The 20,414-nt window shown below is 32.0% G+C and overlaps 1 protein-coding gene across 1 annotated transcript; it reads right to left on the bottom strand.

Annotated features, from left to right (window-relative positions):
* Positions 1-66: 66 nt before the first annotated feature.
* On the bottom strand, positions 67-7,324 carry LOC128092321 (uncharacterized). The gene is made up of 4 exons (XM_052705956.1): positions 7,282-7,324; positions 6,899-7,190; positions 6,673-6,815; positions 67-614 (listed from the first exon to the last, which is right to left on the bottom strand). Exons 1-4 carry the CDS (start codon positions 7,322-7,324, stop codon positions 67-69), a joined length of 1,026 nt encoding a protein of 341 aa, XP_052561916.1.
* Between the last annotated feature and the right edge of the window lie 13,090 nt (positions 7,325-20,414).

Here is a 20,414-nt window from a genome sequence, read left to right as displayed (position 1 = left end):
CCAAAACGTGATCGATTTGTGTGCACGATTCGCCATTCGGGTGGCGCCAGGTGTGCTTCCGAATGTTCATGCGCGCAAAGAAGGTGCTCTGGCTGCGGCGAAATTGACCAAACGTAGGCCGTTGTCATTCGTGCGAGGTTGAAGGCTCTCCTTGCCGATGACAGGATGGAAGAAGGCTTCCCTTCCGACCTGCGCGTTTGCGTCTCCGATGACTATCTTCACGTCGTGTCTTGGGCACTCTCCATAGGTCTTGTCGAGACGCTCGTAGAAAGCGTCTTTATCGTCATCGGGCTTGTCGTTCGTCGGCGCGTAGATGTTGATCAGGCTGTAGTTGAAGAATTTGCCCTTTATTCTCAACACGCAGATCCGGTCATTCACCACCTTCCACTTGATGACTCGGTTCTTCTGATCCCCAATCACTACGAAACCGACTCCGTGCATCGCCTTTTCGCCGCCACTGTAGTAGATGTGGTACTTGAAAGAGGTGTTGGCGATGGGGTCCACCGCCGTGAATTCTCGCTCTCCATGACCGGGCCATCGAACTTCCTGGATGGCGGCCACATGCACGTACAGCTTGTGCAGCTCCCGGGCAAGAAGGCCAGCACGTGCAGGATCTTGGAGAGTTCGAACGTTCCAAGTACCGAGTTTCCATCAAGTATGGCACACTAAAATCATCAAAAAATAACCCCCTTCCCCCAATGCCACACATTGTCACGCTGACTACGCCTTCCCCCCCCCCCCCCCTTGAAAAGTACGACACGTTTTGTACCCTAATCTTGTTTTTTTTGTACATTTTTATTTATTTTATAATTCTGAGTTCAATTTAACAGCTTATCATTTTTATAGGATATGTTTTTAATTTTTGTTATTGTTGAAATCACGATTGATGATTCAAGTAAGTAAGTAATGATTTAAGTATATAATATCTATCATTAACAACTCTGTTTCTTAATGCCTTTTATCATGTTTGATTTATGAGTTACGTTTATTAAACATCGAATTACTTTATGTAAATATTTTACAACCGTGGTGTAGGGCTAAGCGTGGTTGCCTCTAACCCAGTCGGCCTGGGTTCGATCCCAGATGGTCCCGGTGGCATATTTCAAGACGAGATTTGTCTGATCACGCCTTCCGTCGGACGGGGAAGTAAATGTTGGTCCCGGACTAACCTAAAGGTTATGTCGTTAGCTCAGTCCAGGTGTAGGAGTCGTCTCCCTGGGTCCTGTCTCGGTGGAGTCGCTTGTAGGCAGTTGGACTCACAATTTAAAGATCGTCAGTTCGAATCCCGGGGTGGATGGAAGCATAGAATAGGTATAGGTAGAGTTGCCACTCATTAATCTAACCGGGAGACAAAACAGTGCTGCCTAACTGAGATTGGTGGCGAAACGGGGAACTAACCTACCCCAAAGTACAAGATGATCGTAGTTAGGTGGGCATTGAATATTATTTTACAAATTTCAAGAATAATCCTGCAAAAAATAATGTCAATGGTTTTCTTTTATTGTGATTTATATTTCTAGAGTTTTTTTTTAAAAAAAAGGTCCTATAAACATATGAAAGACAATAGCTGAAAGGACCTTTTAAAAAAAACTTTAGATTTTATTTCGACAGTTATTAAAAAGAAAAAAATCAAATTATTCGCTCTACAGCATTACCTTGGCGATCTCGATTGCGAGATTCCTACTCGAAACTAAGTGTCCGAAGGCTTGATTGTTGAGGCAATTGCAAACCTCTTTTCACACCTTAGCTTCCATCCACCCCGGGATTCAAACTGACGACCTTTGAATTGTTAGTCCAATTGCCTACCAGCGACTCCACCGAGACAGGACCCAGGGAGACGACTCCTACACCTGGACTGAGCTAACGACCTAACCTTTTTTTTTTTTTGGTCAGTCCGGGGCCAACATTTACATCCCGTCCGACGGATGGCGTGATCAGACAAATCTCGTCTCGAAAAATGCCACCGGGACCGTCTGGGATCGAACCCAGGCCGACTGGGTGAGAGGCAATCACGCTTACCCCTACACCACGGTCCCGAATATCTCGCAAATGCAAATGCAAACTTTAGCGTTCCGTACGTTCTGGTGGTTCATAATTGCAAGAGCTTACGAAGTTCTTTGGATCGGTCTTTCGCCAGCACTCAAACTCAGCTACAGGAACGATTTTTTCGCCGGTACAGACACTTGGCAACAGGAATGTTTTTTAGGTTCTCCAACTGTTAAATTATTAGCTGTGGTGCGTTTCTGGGGAACGACCGAAAAGAATCGATGACAAAAGGGGAAATGCCACGTGTTTAGGGATAGCCATCGAGCGGAGATCCCCAACGAAAAAAAATAGTAAAGCTTTTATCCGGCGAGAAATCCCGATAAGCTCTTCTAGCTCTGAACCTCCGAAGCACTCAAGCTTCCGAAATTAAAACAAATCAACTTTCCTTTATTTTTTCAGTAAAGAGCATTTAAAGGACGTGCAGATGAATAATTCAAAGCATTTTTGATTTTAATTATTCGTACCGATTCGAACCGATTAAAAAACCGCTTTGTTAACAACTGGCGCTAAGGACCAGGCTTGCCACAAATACAGATTTTTTTGGCACATACCAAACACTCAATCGAGTATAACTTTAAAGAATAATATTCTTACCAAAAACTGAACATGCCAAAAGATGCTAACAATGTTTATCTTTTTGGCCAATTTAACAAAAACTGCTCAAATTTATTTTAACTGTAAAAAAAATTCGTTTGTGTTTCGGGCCTGTGCTGAAAAATCTGTATTTGTGGCAAGCCTGCTAAGGACCTTTTGAAAAATAACCCGAGAAATGTCAAATAAAATCGCGCCCGCGATCTGTCACTGCAAATGACAGCGTGTCAAAAAAAATGCGCACCTCATTTAGTTTGCAGACTTTTTAGTTCCCCGTTTGGCCTGATGATGGCACTGTCGGCAGTGTCGCCAAGCGATTATATGGGAAGAGCAACGAGTTGTAATTCTACCTATACCTATTCTATGATGGAAGCTAAGGTGTAAAAAGAAATTTGCAATTGCCTCAACAATCAAGCCTTCGAACACCTAGTTTCGAGTAGGAATCTCGCAATCGAGAACGCCAAGGCAATGCTGTAGAGCGAATAATTTTATTTATTTAGGGCTGATTTTTCAAATGTTTTATACACGCAGAAAAATGTTTTGTAGAATCAGCCTGTAGGAGGTTTGAATCAACAAATTTTTTGTTGAATATAATCAACGCCGATTTTGTAGAGCGAGTTGTGGCGCTATAACCACGACAAATAGTGTCCAGGGCATTCGTGGAAATACAATGTCCCATCCCAGAGGGTCCCGGAGTACCAAACCTTCTTAGCATGGTGCTCCCAACGAATACAACCAAATCTCGGAGCGTATGGTGGTGTGTCCCCACGCTTCTTCCTCCCCTGTCGATTCAGAATTGTGTTGTTGTTCGAACACTCTGTGCTCAAACTCAACCCAATTACGAGTCATCTCTGCGATACGGCTTTACGCAGTAGGCCTGGCCGCTTTAACGCTTGTGATGTTTCAATGCATTTCAATGCAATGGCGCACTACAAATGTTAATAAATGACAAGAAGAGTGCTAGGCGTCATCTAACCTAAGGCACTCTCCAGGATCCCTTCGAAAGATTGGCTGCGCTAGGGTCTGATTAGATTAGATTAGATTAGAATATAATCAACGCCGATTTTGCGTTGAAACAAACCTTGATTTTCTCGATTCCACAAAAGTCTTTTGTTGTTTCGAAAAAAGCTGCTTTGACGTTTAGCGTTGATTCAACAAAAATAAAGATTTTCAAATCAACAAAACGTTTTGTTGATTCAAATATGCCTTATTTTTCTGCGTGTATAAATAATGCACTTGTTGTACCTTATCCAGTAAAAACACAATAAACTTATTTTGCAGTATGCCGAGAATCGCACTACCTAACACTCAGCCAAATCAACCGTAAATTTTGTTTTTTCTGCTTATCGGTTGTGCTGAAATTAGTCGAGCTAGGTATATGCAACTAACTGCATACCAAGGGTACTGGAAATAGAAAAAAAAATAAAATTCAGGCTTAAAATATTTACAAAAAAGTTATTTGATGTTTGATAAGCTTAACTCATAAATCAAACATGATACAAGGCATTGATTCAACTCAGAACTAAAAGAAAGTAAAAATGTAAAAAAAAAACAAATTACAAAACGTGCCGGACTTTTCAAGGGGGGGGGGGGGTTCCCAAGTAACATTTTTTGTTGCGGATCTTTAAATGCAACTATTTCGTAACACTTAAAATGTGCTATCACAACATAGTTAGAACACTCGTGGTGCCCTAAAAAGCGCACGAAAATTTTGTGTTGGCAACATTTAGCCGCTTGTTTCAACTTTGTTACGACGAAGTTCCAGAAACAATTTGTTTGTGGAAATATGTCGGTAAAGTAGTTTGTTGTGTTGTCATGATGTTGCCATTATGTTGTCGTTTAATTTGCGCGAAACAAAAAAAAATCTATTTCAGCAAAAAAAACTAAAGTGCCCCCCTGTCGGGATTCTGGACTGGTACCTTTAGATCATCACACCTTGCCTCTACCACATAAAGAAATGACTTGAAATTGTGGAAAATTTCCTAAGTCAGGATGGCACATTTTGGTATTATTTTGGTATTACAGTGTTTTATCAAATTCCTCTGAAACTATGGGAAAATTTTGACCAATTTTGACAAAATAATTAATTTTGCACTAAAATGATGTCTCAAAGCGAATGCTTTCATTGAAAACCGGAAATTTCAAACTTGATTTTAAACATTTTTGATATACCCCCTACAGAAATGACTTGAAATTGTGGACAATTTTCTAAGTCAGGATGGCACATTTTGGTATTCTTTTGGTATTACAGTGTTTTATCAAATTCCTCTGAAACTATAGGAAAATTTTGACCAATTTTGACAAAATAATTAATTTTGCACTAAAATGATGTCTCAAAGCAAATACTTTAATTGAAAACCGGAAATTTCAAACTTGATTTTAAACATTTTTGATATACCCCCTAAAGAAATGACTTGAAATTTCAAACTTGATTTTAAACATTTTTGATATACCCCCTAAAGAAATGACTTGAAATTGTGGAAAATTTTCTAAGTCAGGATGGCACATTTTGGTATTATTTTGGTATTGAAAGGTTTCATCAATTTTCTCTGAAACTATGGGATTTTTTTACCAATTTGGACAAGATAATAAATTTTGCGCTAAAATGACTTGAAAAAAAACCAAATACTTTGAAAAACGAGTCAATCGAAAGATTATTGAATTTTGGTGAATTTCAATCCAGTTTTATTTTAATAACACTTATTTTTCAATCTTGTTATTTTTCAGAATCTTCAAGAACTTCATGCACAGGCCGTTCATCAATGACAAATGCATTCGGTGTGGTGAAGAATATCACTAAGAACAACATGGAATCATCAGGTGAGTAGATTTGGCTGTTGCATATGGATCATTTCCGTTTTTTCACTAACTGCAACTGCTGCACTAAAAATGGTATCAAAATACCAAATTTTGGTATTACTTGTGCAAATATCAGCGACCAAAATGTGATCTTGGTTGCCCAGTAATAGATGGTAAAATACCATGAAAACATACCAAAATCATGTTTGTGGAAGACCACAGGAATACCAAAATATGATTTTCCAAGGGCGCGGGAATACCTAAAAATTAAACCATGGCATTACCAAGTTTTGGTATTCAAGCAATGTTCAAAAATCCAGAAGACCTCAACTTGGTATTGAAATGGTTCTATTTTGAGGTATTATTTTACCCTTGGAATAACATGGTTTGGTATTGTTGTGCCCTTCCACATACAAGACTTTGGTATGATTTCATGGTATTTTACCATCTATTACTGGGCAACCAAGGGCACATTTTGGTCGCTGTTATTTGCTCAAGTAATACCAAAATTTGGTATTCCCGTGTTATTTACCCCTGCTCGGGTGAGCCACCGATGAAATGATGTAAGGGCAAATGGTTGGGCTGAACTGTATCTAAGGATTTTTGATTTCAATATTATTCTTAGCACACAAATCGGGCTAAGTCACATGTTGCAACAATGGAACCAATATGTTTTCAATATGTTTCGATTACAAAACGAAATGGATTGTTGCAAAGTTGTTTTCAATTCGAAACGTTTGCAACATTGCAACGTATTGTTGCTAAAATGTCATTTATATGTTTCTACAGCAAAACAAAACAAAAACTGGACTTAGTCAAATTTATCATGTTGCCAAATGCTACTTGGGTTGCGTGACAATGTGTGGCATAGGGGGGAGGGGGTTATTTTTTGCTGATTTTAGTGTGCCATACTTTATGGAGCCTTTGTTAAATAAACTAGGGGGAGGGGGGGGTTTGTAAGGGTGGGTGGGGCCTTAAATATTGTGATATATTTCATGGACGACCCCTTTGATCAGTATCCATTGCAATTAAAAGGATTAGGGAGGTGCTGTGCAACCGCAAAGTAACCAAATGTACCGTGCGCCTCCATTTATACAGTTAAAAAACTGAAAATGACAAAAAATCGAAAATCCCTAGGTAAAATATTTTCTAGGTCACAGATATCGAAAAGGGACCCCCTTAGCTACCTTTCCACGAAAAAACATTTTAGGTACATTCAATTTCAATAATAATTGCCTTCCGCCATGGCGTGGGGCCGGCGGCAGGCGGTGCCGGAGATGGATCGGCACTGAGCGTGACCGAGGAGGACACGGCGACTGGAGGTGCTTGAGGGCGGCTTATGCTGTTGGTTTGTCCAGCTGCTGCTGAAGCGATCGCACCTGAAACATAGGGGTCTGTAGTTGTTGTTTCAGGGGGTTGAGAGATTGGAACATCAACTTTCGTGATTTTGTCAGGTTGAGACAGTGATGTTTGCGAGACGCTGCTGGTGCGGGGACGTTTTTCTCCGAGAATCGACTGGAACACAGCGGCGAAGTCGAGCTGTTCGTTGAAAATTTCACCCGCAGATTCTTCAAGAACCGGAACGTCGTTTGGGCGGAGTGGAGCAGTGCAGCAGGACCGTGTACAGGTCTGAGGAGTCGTCCTGCAGTACTGCTTCATTGAATCGATGAGTGCCCCAATCAGCGTCAATGAAGAAGTCGTCCGTTGCAAGATGAGGTCAAGCGTTGGACTCGTTGAGGTTTGCTTGCGATTATCTAGGGTTCGGCATTTGGCACACAGCCAGCAAAAACCAGGTGTTTCCCGAAGCGGTTGGATGAGAGCGGAGGCGATGTCAGCGCATTTTACATGCACGCTTATCGCGCAGAGCTCGCAACGCACTCGAGGGCATCTTGTACCGGACCCACCAAAACAAACATCAGCATCGCATTTATTTGTTTTGGTCATCTTCGTTGTGGCAGCTACAATCAACAACCACCGAGGCGCTGTCGACAGTGTGGAGTGGTGAGTCGACACGAAGAAGCAGAGAGGCCAAACGAAAAAAAAATAACTTGCGCGATACGAAATTTCGAATTCTAATTAGACGTTCGATACGCGATAGAACCGTTGACTAACACTTTCGCTGAATAGTTAGTACCGGGGGCGGCGAATGAACGAAATTTATCCGACGAGAAACTAGTTTCACACACTTTAAAACGTGAACATTCAAGAGCGATTATAGTAAACAAACACGTCGTGCGGGTGCGTTTAGTATTTCCTGATAATATTTCATCATAAATAATCTTTATCAAATTGGGCAAAAATTAACTGTATAACACTGTAGGAAACTGGAGTTTAATCGCGAATGTTTATATGCTAAAAAAAATGAATTAAGTGAATTTCTGTGCTAACCCACAGAACAGAGCAATAACAACACACAGTAAAGGGCAGAATTGGATTCCGACGGAGCGAGCAGGAAAATGCAATTAATCTTGTTAGTAACACTGAACATTATTGAGTAAAAAATATGAATTAAAATAAAATTAAATTTAATAAAAAAATATGAATTAAAAGTGAGGTCAAATAAGGGTCATTCCATCTCAACTGTGCACGAAAAAGTGCAAATTTAAAAATTACCGTCTCCGATCCTGCTCAAATTTGACAGAGCTGTTGATCAAAACATGCAAGAATCCCGAATTTCATCCAAATCGGACCACCCCCTCCATTTTTGTACCTCCCCAAAAAATCGACTTTTTGGCGATTTTTGACCAAACCTCCTAGTTTCAAACGGCGATAGCTCAGGAACCACAAATCTTAGAAGGTCGGTCTTTGACTCAATTTTAAAGGAAATTGGACGTAGAATCCATTTCCGTGATCAAAATGTTGATTAATTTGTTTTTTTACCTGTATTGCGCAATTGAAAACTTTAATCGGCCATATCTCAAAACACCCCAACTTATTTTTTTTTATTTTACCTCACCATCGTGTTCCCCGGCCAATTTGACATAAGAATCACTTATCGACAGAAATGAATATGTTTCGTTCCAGAGATATCGAATTTTAAAGTTTTGTGTTTTCGAGATTACCTACATCTTCATTCGCCGCATCTGCTAGAAGCACACAGGCGGGCAGATTAATAACTGCTACCTACCTGGTATTCTGGGAGATGATTAATTTAATTTATATTTTTATAACTTTATGCAAATATTTACTAAATGGCTAATAGGGGCCGGGACCGTTGTGTAGGGGTAAGCGTGGTTGTCTCTCACCCAGTCGGCCTGGGTTCGATCCCAGAAGGTCCCGGTGGCAAATTGTGAGAAGAGATTTGTCTGATCACGCCTTCCTTCGGACGGGAAGTGAATGTTGGCCCCGGACTAACCTAAAAAAAAAGGTTAGGTCGTTAGCTCAGTCTCGGTGGAGTCGCTGGTAGGCAGTTGGACTAACAGTCCAAAGGTTGTCAGTTCGAATCCCGGGGTGAATGGAAGCTAAGGTGTAAAAAGAGGTTTGCAATTGCCTCAACAATCAAGCCTTCGAAGACCTAGTTTCGAGTAGAAATCTCGCAATCGAGAACGCCAAGGCAATGCTGTAGAGCGAATAATTTGATTTTTTTTCTAATAGGGGAAATTCTCGTATGTTTGGCAGGTTAAGTCCTCGCTCCTAGTTTCGTCCAATTTGCTCATTTTCACTATTTAAACATGAAATTTTGCAAAACTATTGATAGAAACATGCTAGTTCACTTCTTATTGAGCTATTTATCACTCGATTTCAGTTGAAAACGCTTTTAATCAGCTGTAATTGAATGCCAAAGCGCTGATATGGCAACATTAGAGGAACGCTGGAAATAGATGCTGTTCCCCTACCTTGATCAATCTATTTTTGTGAATGGAATATTTATTGGGTTATTTTGAATGCACCGTTTTTTTACGTGTTGCTAATCGTTTTAAAGTACTTCCGAGGCCATGACTAGGGCCTTTATCGTGGGCGGTAGCAAAATAGTGCCATTCAGCAAAAATCCCAAAACCCGCTTTATTATTATTATTATTATTGTTATTATTTTTATTATTATTATTATTATTATTATTATTATTATTATTATTATTATTATTATTATTATTATTATTATTATTATTATTATTATTATTATTATTATTATTATTATTATTATTATTATTATTATTATTATTATTATTATTATTATTATTATTATTATTATTATTATTATTATTATTATATTATATATTATTATTATTATTATTATATTATTATTATTATTATTATTATTATTATTATTATTATTATTATTATTATTATTATTATTATTATTATTATTATTATTATTATTATTATTATTATTATTATTATTATTATTATTATTATTATTATTATTATTATATTATTATTATTATTATTATTATTATTATTATTATTATTATTATTATTATTATTATTATTATTATTATTATTATTATTATTATTATTATTATTATTATTATTATTATTATTATTATTATTATTATTATTATTATTATTATTATTATTATTATTATTATTATTATTATTATTATTATTATTATTATTATTATTATTATTATTATTATTATTATTATTATTATTATTATTATTATTATTATTATTATTATTATTATTATTATTATTATTATTATTATTATTATTATTATTATATTATTATTATTATTATTATTATTATTATTATTATTATTATTATTATTATTATTATTATTATTATTATTATTATTATTATTATTATTATTATTATTATTATTATTATTATTATTATTATTATTATTATTATTATTATTATTATTATTATTATTATTATTATTATTATTATTATTATTATTATTATTATTATTATTATTATTATTATTATTATTATTATTATTATTATTATTATTATTATTATTATTATTATTATTATTATTATTATTATTATTATTATTATTATTATTATTATTATTATTATTATTATTATTATTATTATTATTATTATTATTATTATTATTATTATTATTATTATTATTATTATTATTATTATTATTATTATTATTATTATTATTATTATTATTATTATTATTATTATTATTATTATTATTATTATTATTATTATTATTATTATTATTATTATTATTATTATTATTATTATTATTATTATTATTATTATTATTATTTATTATTATTATTATTATTATTATTATTATTATTATTATTATTATTATTATTATTATTATTATTATTATTATTATTATTATTATTATTATTATTATTATTATTATTATTATTATTATTATTATTATTATTATTATTATTATTATTATTATTATTATTATTATTATTATTATTATTATTATTATTATTATTATTATTATTATTATTATTATTATTATTATTATTATTATTATTATTATTATTATTATTATTATTATTATTATTATTATTATTATTATTATTATTATTATTATTATTATTATTATTATTATTATTATTATTATTATTATTATTATTATTATTATTATTATTATTATTATTATTATTATTATTATTATTATTATTATTATTATTATTATTATTATTATATTATTATTATTATTATTATTATTATTATTATTATTATTATTATTATTATTATTATTATTATTATTATTATTATTATTATTATTATTATTATTATTATTATTATTATTATTATTATTATTATTATTATTATTATTATTATTATTATTATTATTATTATTATTATTATTATTATTATTATTATTATTATTATTATTATTATTATTATTATTATTATTATTATTATTATTATTATTATTATTATTATTATTATTATTATTATTATTATTATTATTATTATTATTATTATTATTATTATTATTATTATTATTATTATTATTATTATTATTATTATTATTATTATTATTATTATTATTATTATTATTATTATTATTATTATTATTATTATTATTATTATTATTATTATTATTATTATTATTATTATTATTATTATTATTATTATTATTATTATTATTATTATTATTATTATTATTATTATTATTATTATTATTATTATTATTATTATTATTATTATTATTATTATTATTATTATTATTATATTATTATTATTATTATTATTATTATTATTATTATTATTATTATTATTATTATTATTATTATTATTATTATTATTATTATTATTATTATTATTATTATTATTATTATTATTATTATTATTATTATTATTATTATTATTATTATTATTATTATTATTATTATTATTATTATTATTATTATTATTATTATTATTATTATTATTATTATTATTATTATTTATTATTATTATTATTATTATTATTATTATTATTATTATTATTATTATTATTATTATTATTATTATTATTATTATTATTATTATTATTATTATTATTATTATTATTATTATTATTATTATTATTATTATTATTATTATTATTATTATTATTATTATTATTATTATTATTATTATTATTATTATTATTATTATTATTATTATTATTATTATTATTATTATTATTATTATTATTATTATTATTATTATTATTATTATTATTATTATTATTATTATTATTATTATTATTATTATTATTATTATTATTATTATTATTATTATTATTATTATTATTATTATTATTATTATTATTATTATTATTATTATTATTATTATTATTATTATTATTATTATTATTATTATTATTATTATTATTATTATTATTATTATTATTATTATTATTATTATTATTATTATTATTATTATTATTATTATTATTATTATTATTATTATTATTATTATTATTATTATTATTATTATTATTATTATTATTATTATTATTATTATTATTATTATTATTATTATTATTATTATTATTATTATTATTATTATATTATTATTATTATTATTATTATTATTATTATTATTATTATTATTATTATTATTATTATTATTATTATTATTATTATTATTATTATTATTATTATTATTATTATTATTATTATTATTATTATTATTATTATTATTATTATTATTATTATTATTATTATTATTATTATTATTATTATTATTATTATTATTATTATTATTATTATTATTATTATTTATTATTATTATTATTATTATTATTATTATTATTATTATTATTATTATTATTATTATTATTATTTATTATTATTATTATTATTATTATTATTATTATTATTATTATTATTATTATTATTATTATTATTATTATTATTATTATTATTATTATTATTATTATTATTATTATTATTATTATTATTATTATTATTATTATTATTATTATTATTATTATTATTATTATTATTATTATTATTATTATTATTATTATTATTATTATTATTATTATTATTATTATTATTATTATTATTATTTATTATTATTATTATTATTATTATTATTATTATTATTATTATTATTATTATTATTATTATTATTATTATTATTATTATTATTATTATTATTATTATTATTATTATTATTATTATTATTATTATTATTATTATTATTATTATTATTATTATTATTATTATTATTATTATTATAATGTGCCAAATCCGATTTATGGTTTAAAAGATTGATCATATTAAATCAATTTTTATTTTGTGAGCCAGCACCATTTGATTGAAAGATGATTTTGGTCAAGGTAAATTTAATTAAAAAAAATCCTTATACGTGAGTACAGCAGCCGTATTGTGTTCCAAGAATCCAAGAATAACAGAAGAAAATAAACACTGTTGTTCGGACGGTGTCGAAATCATCGCAACTAAATTTGGGGAATTAGCCGCTTTGCAGCAGATCAAACTTTGTGATTTTCTTACATTTTTAAGTTTTATATTTTCCGGAAATCCTTTTCCTACTCCCTGTGATCGTCCTTCACTAGAGTACAACGTATCAACAAATTTTATTTAATTTAATTCATATTTTTTACTCATTAATGTATCGTACACTAATTGTTCAGTGTTACTAACAAGATTAATTGCATTTTCCGGCGCTCCGTCGGAATCCAATTCTGCCCTTTACTGTGTGTCGTGTGTGCTCTGTCCTGTGGGTTAGCACAGAAATTCACTTCATTCATTTTTTTGAGCAGATAAACATTCGCGATTAAACTCCAGTTTCCTACAGTGTTATACAGTTAATTTTTGCCCAATTTGATAAAGATTATTTGTGATGAAATATTATTTCAATAAATGACCAGGTAGCAGTTATTGATCAGCCCGCCGGTGTGCTTCTAGCAGATGCGGCGAATGAAGCTGATGTAGGTATTCTCGAAAACACAAAACTTTAAAATTCGATATCTTTGGAACGAAACATATTCATTTCTGTCGATAAGTGATTCTTATGTAAAATTGGCCGGGGAACACGATGGTGAGGTCAAATAAAATAAAAATAAGTTGGGGTGTTTTGAGATACGGCCGTTTAAAGTTTTCAATTATGCAATACAGGTAGAAAAAAAGCAAATTAATCAACATTTTGATCACGGAAATGGATTCTATGTCCAATTTACTTCAAAATTGAGTCTAAGACCGACCTTCTAAGATTTGTGGTTCCTGAGTTATCGCCGTTTGAAGATAGGAGTTTTGCACCAAAATCGGCAAAAAGTCGATTTTTTGGGAGGGTACAAAAATGGAGGGGGTGGTCCGATTTGGATGGAATTCAGGATTCTTGCATGTTTTGATAGTATCAACAGCCCTGCCAAATTTGAGCAGGATCGGAGAGGGTAATTTTCAAATGCTGTTCCGTTTCAGATGGAATGACCCATATGCCTTATTTTTCTGCGTGACCCAGATTGGATGACAACCATCTGTTTCAAATAATATACATTTTAAACTATCTAGGTTTTAGTTTATTTTATCTTTTTATCTATATAATAATTATTTCAGCAAGAGAAGAAAAATAGTAATCCACGTTCCGGTTAAGGTGAAGCAACAAAAGCACACGCATACTGAACTTAAAACAGTTCATCATCATCATAAGCCTACCATCATTAAAGAAGAAACAATAGTCAAAAAGGAAATACCTAGACCCATAATCGTACGCGAGGAAGTAGAGCACGAACATTTCCATCATCACTACAAGCATCAGCATGATACAATCAGTGAACAAGATACCAAAAATACCGATCATTACTCTTGATTCTGTCTGATTGAAGCATTAATAGATTATTTTGCAACGCTTTTTTGCGAAACATGTTATTTGTAAATGTAAAATAGTCAAAAATAAATTCATTTATAATTTTTTTGTAAGTCATTATTTTATCACATCCTTTTGTTTTCATTTATGTGTGAGTTCAAGCTAAACAATGTAAATTGCTATGAATACAAAGAGACGAGTTGTTCCTTTTAATTCCGCTATATATTTTTTTAATATCTTGACAGATGACCAGTTCTCTCAGATTTCGGTCATTCGATTTTTTTTTTTTTTGTATTTTTTAATTCGGCTGAAACTTTTTTGTTGCCTTCGGTATGCCCAAAGAAGCCATTTTGCATCATTAGTTTGTCCATACAAATTTGGCAGCTGTCCATACAAAACTGATATGTGAAAATTAAAAAATCTGTATCTTTTGAAGGAATTTTTTGATCGATTTGGTGTCTTCGGCAAAGTTGTAGGTATGGGTACGGACTACACTGTAAAAATTTTTTTGGTGATTTTTTATTTAACTTTTTGTCACTAAAACTTGATTTGCAAAAAAAACACTATTTTTATTTTTCTTTATTTTTTGATATGTTTTAGAGGACATAAAATGCCAACTTTTCAGAAATATTCAGGTTGTGCAAAAAATCTTTGACCGAGTTATCAAATGATTTTTCCAAAAAATCGAGATATTCGTCGCAAAAATTTTTCAACTTCATTTTTCGATGTGAAATCAAATTTGCAATCAAAAAGTACTTTAGTGAAATTTTCATAAAGTGCACCATTTTCAAGTCAAATCCATTTTTAGGTAACTTTTTTTGAAAATAGTCGCAGTTTTTCATTTTTTTAAATTAGTGCACATGTTTGCCCACTTTTGATAAAAATATTTTTGAAAAGCTTAGAAAATTCTCTATATTTTGCATTTTTGAACGTTGTTGATACGACCCTTGGTTGCTGAGATATTGCCATGCAAACGTTCAAAACCAGGAAAATTGATGTTTTCTAAGTCTCACACAAACAACCCACCATTTTCTAATGCCGATATCTGAGCAACTAATGGTCCAGTTTTCAATGCTAATACATGAAACATTCGTGAAATTTTCCGATCTTTCCGAAAAAAATATTTTCATAATTTTTAAACCAAGACTAATATTTTAAAAGGCCGTAATATTGAATGTTTGGTCCTTTTGTTAGCTCTGATTTTAAAATTATGAAAATATTTTTTTCGAAGAGATCGGAAAATTTCACGAATGTTTCATATTTTAACATTGAAAATCGGACCATTAGTTGCTGAGATATTGACATTAGAAATTGGTGAGTTTTTTGGGTGAGACGTACCCAAGTAACCACAAGCATTTAATCAAAACTCTAAATTCACTCTTATTAAACATTCTCAATGCTATGACTTTCCAAATGTTTTGAAACATTTGTAGCTTGAAACATTATTACCTACTGTATAATGACATATGGAACAGCCAATTAAAGTTTCAAAGCATTTAGCACAATAATGTTTTGAAGCATTAATGGTTAGCTTTATATATCACTGTAAAGTAAGCCTTTAATGTTACATCACACTTTGACTTTTCTTAAATGTTTCAAAACACTAACTCAACTCTAGTGAGGGCAATAAAAGTTTGGCAGTATTTCGTAGTATTTTTATGTTTATGGTTGGAAAAATCGATCCGCGTCTATAAAAAAGGTGAGTTTATTACATTAAATTTATCTAGGTTTTGTTTAAAATTATTCTTAATTCTAGCTGCGATGGCAAAAACAAAATACGGTAAGGAGGAGGTCCAGGTTTTGCTGTATGCTCAAACCGTAGGTCCGCGAGGGCGAGATCGTTTTTCGAAGTGAAAGACATACATCTATTCCAGCTTAAACAAAACCTTCGTCCACGTCACGGATCTTTCCGGCAAGGAAACTGTATTGTCCGTCACCGGCGGCAAGAAATGACGAGATCTCGCTCTACGCCGCTTCGTTGGCCGCTCAGGGCGTCGCTGAAAAGTCGCTCAGAGTCACCGCGCGCACACCGGCGGAAGCTGCATGCCATCGGCGGAAACCGCTCCAAGACCCCAGTACCGGGTGCCTAGTCGGCACTCTGAGCCCTGGCCGCATCGAAGACGTGATGCCGATCCCGTCCGATTTGCCTCGCCGAAGGGAGGTCGCCGCGAAAGAGAGTGCTGAAATTTTTGTGGTGGTTTTTTTGGTGACGCTGTGCATGTTTCCTTTTACACACTCAGGAAATGTTATTAATGAGGAATAAAGGATGAAAAAAAGTAAATATACAAGTGCGATATATCGTGATTAACCTTTGTAGCTAAGTGAAGAATAAATGCTCCTATTTAACCTGCCAGGTGTTTTTATTTTCCCTGAGCAAAATAAAGTTGTTCTGACTGACTGTATTGAAAAACATCAACTGTTCATACATATTTCAGAACGGACGAGACGGTTGGCGTAGCGCATCAAGGAGAAACATCTCATAAAAATTCAATTCAACACCCCGTTTAGAATCTCCAATGTAGAGGAACTCAACAAAAAAACACAAATAAGCTTTCAAAAACATAATCTCAGCGTGAAAAGCACTCTCTCCAGAAAGAGAGAGCTGCGCAAAGCTTTTTGAATGTTTCTATTTTTAATACTGTCGGTAAAGCAGTATTTTGACATTTTATCACGGTATAACTTTATATCAACTCTACACGTCGCCACTCAATTTTACCTCCATGCGTATAAAGTGAATATAAAGTTTTGAGACTCTATTGGAATACTTTATATGTTGATATAAAGGGGACTTAAAGCTAACTTATACAGTCCCGCGGTTACTTGGGTAGAAAACATCAATTTTTCTATTTTAAAATCTTTGCATGGCAATATCTCAGCAACTAAGAGTCGTATCAACAAAATTCAAAATATAGAGAATTTTCTCAGTCTTTAAAAATATTTCTTTCAAAAGTGGGCAAACATATGCACTAATTTAAAAAAATGAAAAACTGCGACTATTTTCAAAAAAGTTGCCTAAAAATTGATTTAACTTGAAAACGGTGCACTTTATGAAATTTCACTAAAGAACTTTTTGATTGCAAATTTGATTTTACATCGAAAAATGTAGTTGAAAATTTTTTGCGACCAGTATTTCAATTTTTTGAAAAAAAAAATCAGTATTGATTCAAAAATTCATAACTCAGTCAAAGATTTTTTGCACAACCTGAAAATTTCTGAAAAGATGGCATTTTATGTCCTCTAAAACATATCAAAAAATAAAAAAAAATTAAAAACAATGTTTTTTTTTGCAAATCAAGTTTTAGTGACAAAAAGTTAAATAAAAAATCACCAAAATGTTTTTACCGTGTATCATTTTTTTTCCAGTGTAGTACGGACCCAACTTTGCCGAAAACATCGATCAAAAAATTCCTTCAAAAGATACAGATTTTTGAATTTTCACATATCATTTTTGTATGGACAGCTGCCAAATTTGTATGGAAAATTATATGGACAAACTAATGATGGCTTCTTTGGGCATACCGAAGGCACCAAAAAAGTTACAGTCGGATTAAAGAATACAAAAAATAAAATTGAAGAAAAAAGACCGATTTCGTAGAAAATTGCTCAGATACGTATTTCGTCTACTACTTGCAGACTTCATCAGTGTTCTCGACTGAAGGTTCATCACTGGTGTATCCGTATTTGAAGATACTGTAGGTACTACCTCCTTGTTCTTCTTTGGTGCCTGTATAGGTAACAGCTTAAACAGCCACGTTGAGCCGTTACCTGAATCTTTGTTGAGTAAACGTTTGTTGCCTGCCTTAAAGATTTCCAAACTTTCGGCGACAGCAAGCTTCGATGTAGCTCGTATCACAATGGCCGCAGGATACCTCGTAGATGGCGGGTTTGCCTAAAGTCGGTATGGGGTCTTTCGTTGTACCTAAGATGGATTCCAACTGGCTGTTTCTACTGCTGAACACTAAATCGATGCCAAATTTAGCCAGTTTTTGTCGTAATGGGCGTGTTATCCTGTAGTCGAATTCTACTACTGCTCTTCGTAGTGGCTGTACTAGTGGCGTAAGAGTTGTGAGTGACGTTCTGTGGAGTTTTCTTTCCTTCTTATCTTGGATAGTTGTTCTGCTGTAACCGTTGATTTCCGCTGTTTCAAAAATGTACTCCAATTCTTTTTGTTTTCCTGCTTCGCTGAGGGGTAAAGTTGTCATCCTATGTATGAAATAATGATACGCTGCCATCTTATGTTGGAATGAATGGTTTGACGTGGCTGGGATTGTTCTTCTGGTGTTTGTTGGCTTCCTGTAGATCTTGAAAGAAAACGAAGATGGGCAACCTGGTTTTCTTAGGATCAGGATGTCTAAGAAAGGTAACTTTCCTTCTGCGTGCACTGTTAATGGTGTCCAGTACCGTTGTTAGTGAATCCCATTTGATGATGCAGAAGACGTCATCCACATATCTCCACCAACGTTCTGGTAGTAGGTTTTTGGTCTGTAGTTCGTGTTCCAAAGCAGCCATATAAACATCGCTCAGGAACGGTGACAGTGGGTTACCAATCGATGCTCCCATCCTCTGTTGGTAGATGCAATCCCTGAACTGGAAGTAGCTCTGTTCCATGCATAATTTGACAAATGTTATATACTGGATCGTTTTTTGTCTCCATGGTTCTCCCTCGTATTGTGATTGCAGCCAATCCCGTAGAGTTCCTATTGCGTTGTTTACTGGTATGCTTGGAAACAATGCTTTTACGTCGAAGGAAACCATTATTTCATCCTCAGCTATCGGTCCTGACTCTAAGAGCTCCTTTGTGAACACCTGCGAACTGATGGGGGGGAGGGGGGGGACTGGGCCATTCGGCAGAAAATTATTCGGCAGAATGACATTCGACGGAAAGCCGAACGGCAGAAAAACAATCGGCGGAATGGGTCATTCGGCAGAAAAGGTCATTCGGCAGAAAATACGTTTGGCAGAAAAGTTTGTTCGGCAGAAAATCAATTGGCAGTAGGTCATTAGGCGGAATGGTACAAATGGCAGAATAACTCATTGGGCCGAATAAGTCGTTCAGCAGAAAACAATTCGGCAGAAAGCCTTGTTTGGCAGGATCTCTTCTTAGTTGGAAACGTTGGAAAACAATACACAAAACAATAATGAATTAAAAAATCAATTTGTTTACATTAAAAAGCAAAGTACAAAAAGATCACATTTTCGCGGTACTTTTGTACACCTTGCTGAGTCCGTCCATCGTTTGTCGTCCGTGCAACCGTACGACGTCAAAATATCAATATTTTTCGACATTGTTAAGCGTAAAACGTAAAACGAAACGTCATCCACGAATTTTGGGGGTCTGTTTCTATAATGGTACGTTCGTTTGAGGGCTAGTTTCGCACTGAGTGCCGCACTCAGAGCTGTCAAAGTGTTTGTTTGAAGAAACTCGCGCTAGTTCCGCACAAGTTTCACCGCCATCTTGGAACTGAAACTCTACACTCAAAAAAAAAAAATGAGTTCGCGTAAACGTGAACAGCCTTCATGCCAACGGGAACCAGGAAGAAAACTGTTCAACTTTTAAAGTGCATTGCACCATGAAAGTGAACAGTTTTCTTCCTGGTTCCCGTTGGCATGAACGCTGTTCACGTTTACGCGAACTCATTTTTTTGACACTACACTCTACACTTTTCGATATATTTTTCAGTTTCATGCGAGTTCCACGCACACTGACAAATGACGTTCGATTGAACCAAAACTGGCACCGACGAGTGCGTCACTCAGTTCCGCACCGGCTCTTTAAACGAACGTACCATAAGTTTACAATAAA

The sequence above is a fragment of the Culex pipiens genome, chromosome 1 (assembly GCF_016801865.2).
Source record: "Culex pipiens pallens isolate TS chromosome 1, TS_CPP_V2, whole genome shotgun sequence".
NCBI lineage: Eukaryota > Metazoa > Arthropoda > Insecta > Diptera > Culicidae > Culex > Culex pipiens.
This window is presented reverse-complemented; position numbering and strand designations above follow the sequence as displayed.

Coding starts and splice junctions, on each gene's coding strand:
- LOC128092321 (XM_052705956.1), bottom strand. CDS start 7,324: ATGCCCTCGAGTGCGTTGCGAGCTCTGCGCGATAAGCGTGCAT. Junction 7,191..7,281: donor TCTGCGCGATAAGCGTGCAT/GTAAAATGCGCT, acceptor GCCGAACCCTAG/ATAATCGCAAGCAAACCTCA. Junction 6,816..6,898: donor AGCGTCTCGCAAACATCACT/GTCTCAACCTGA, acceptor CCTATGTTTCAG/GTGCGATCGCTTCAGCAGCA.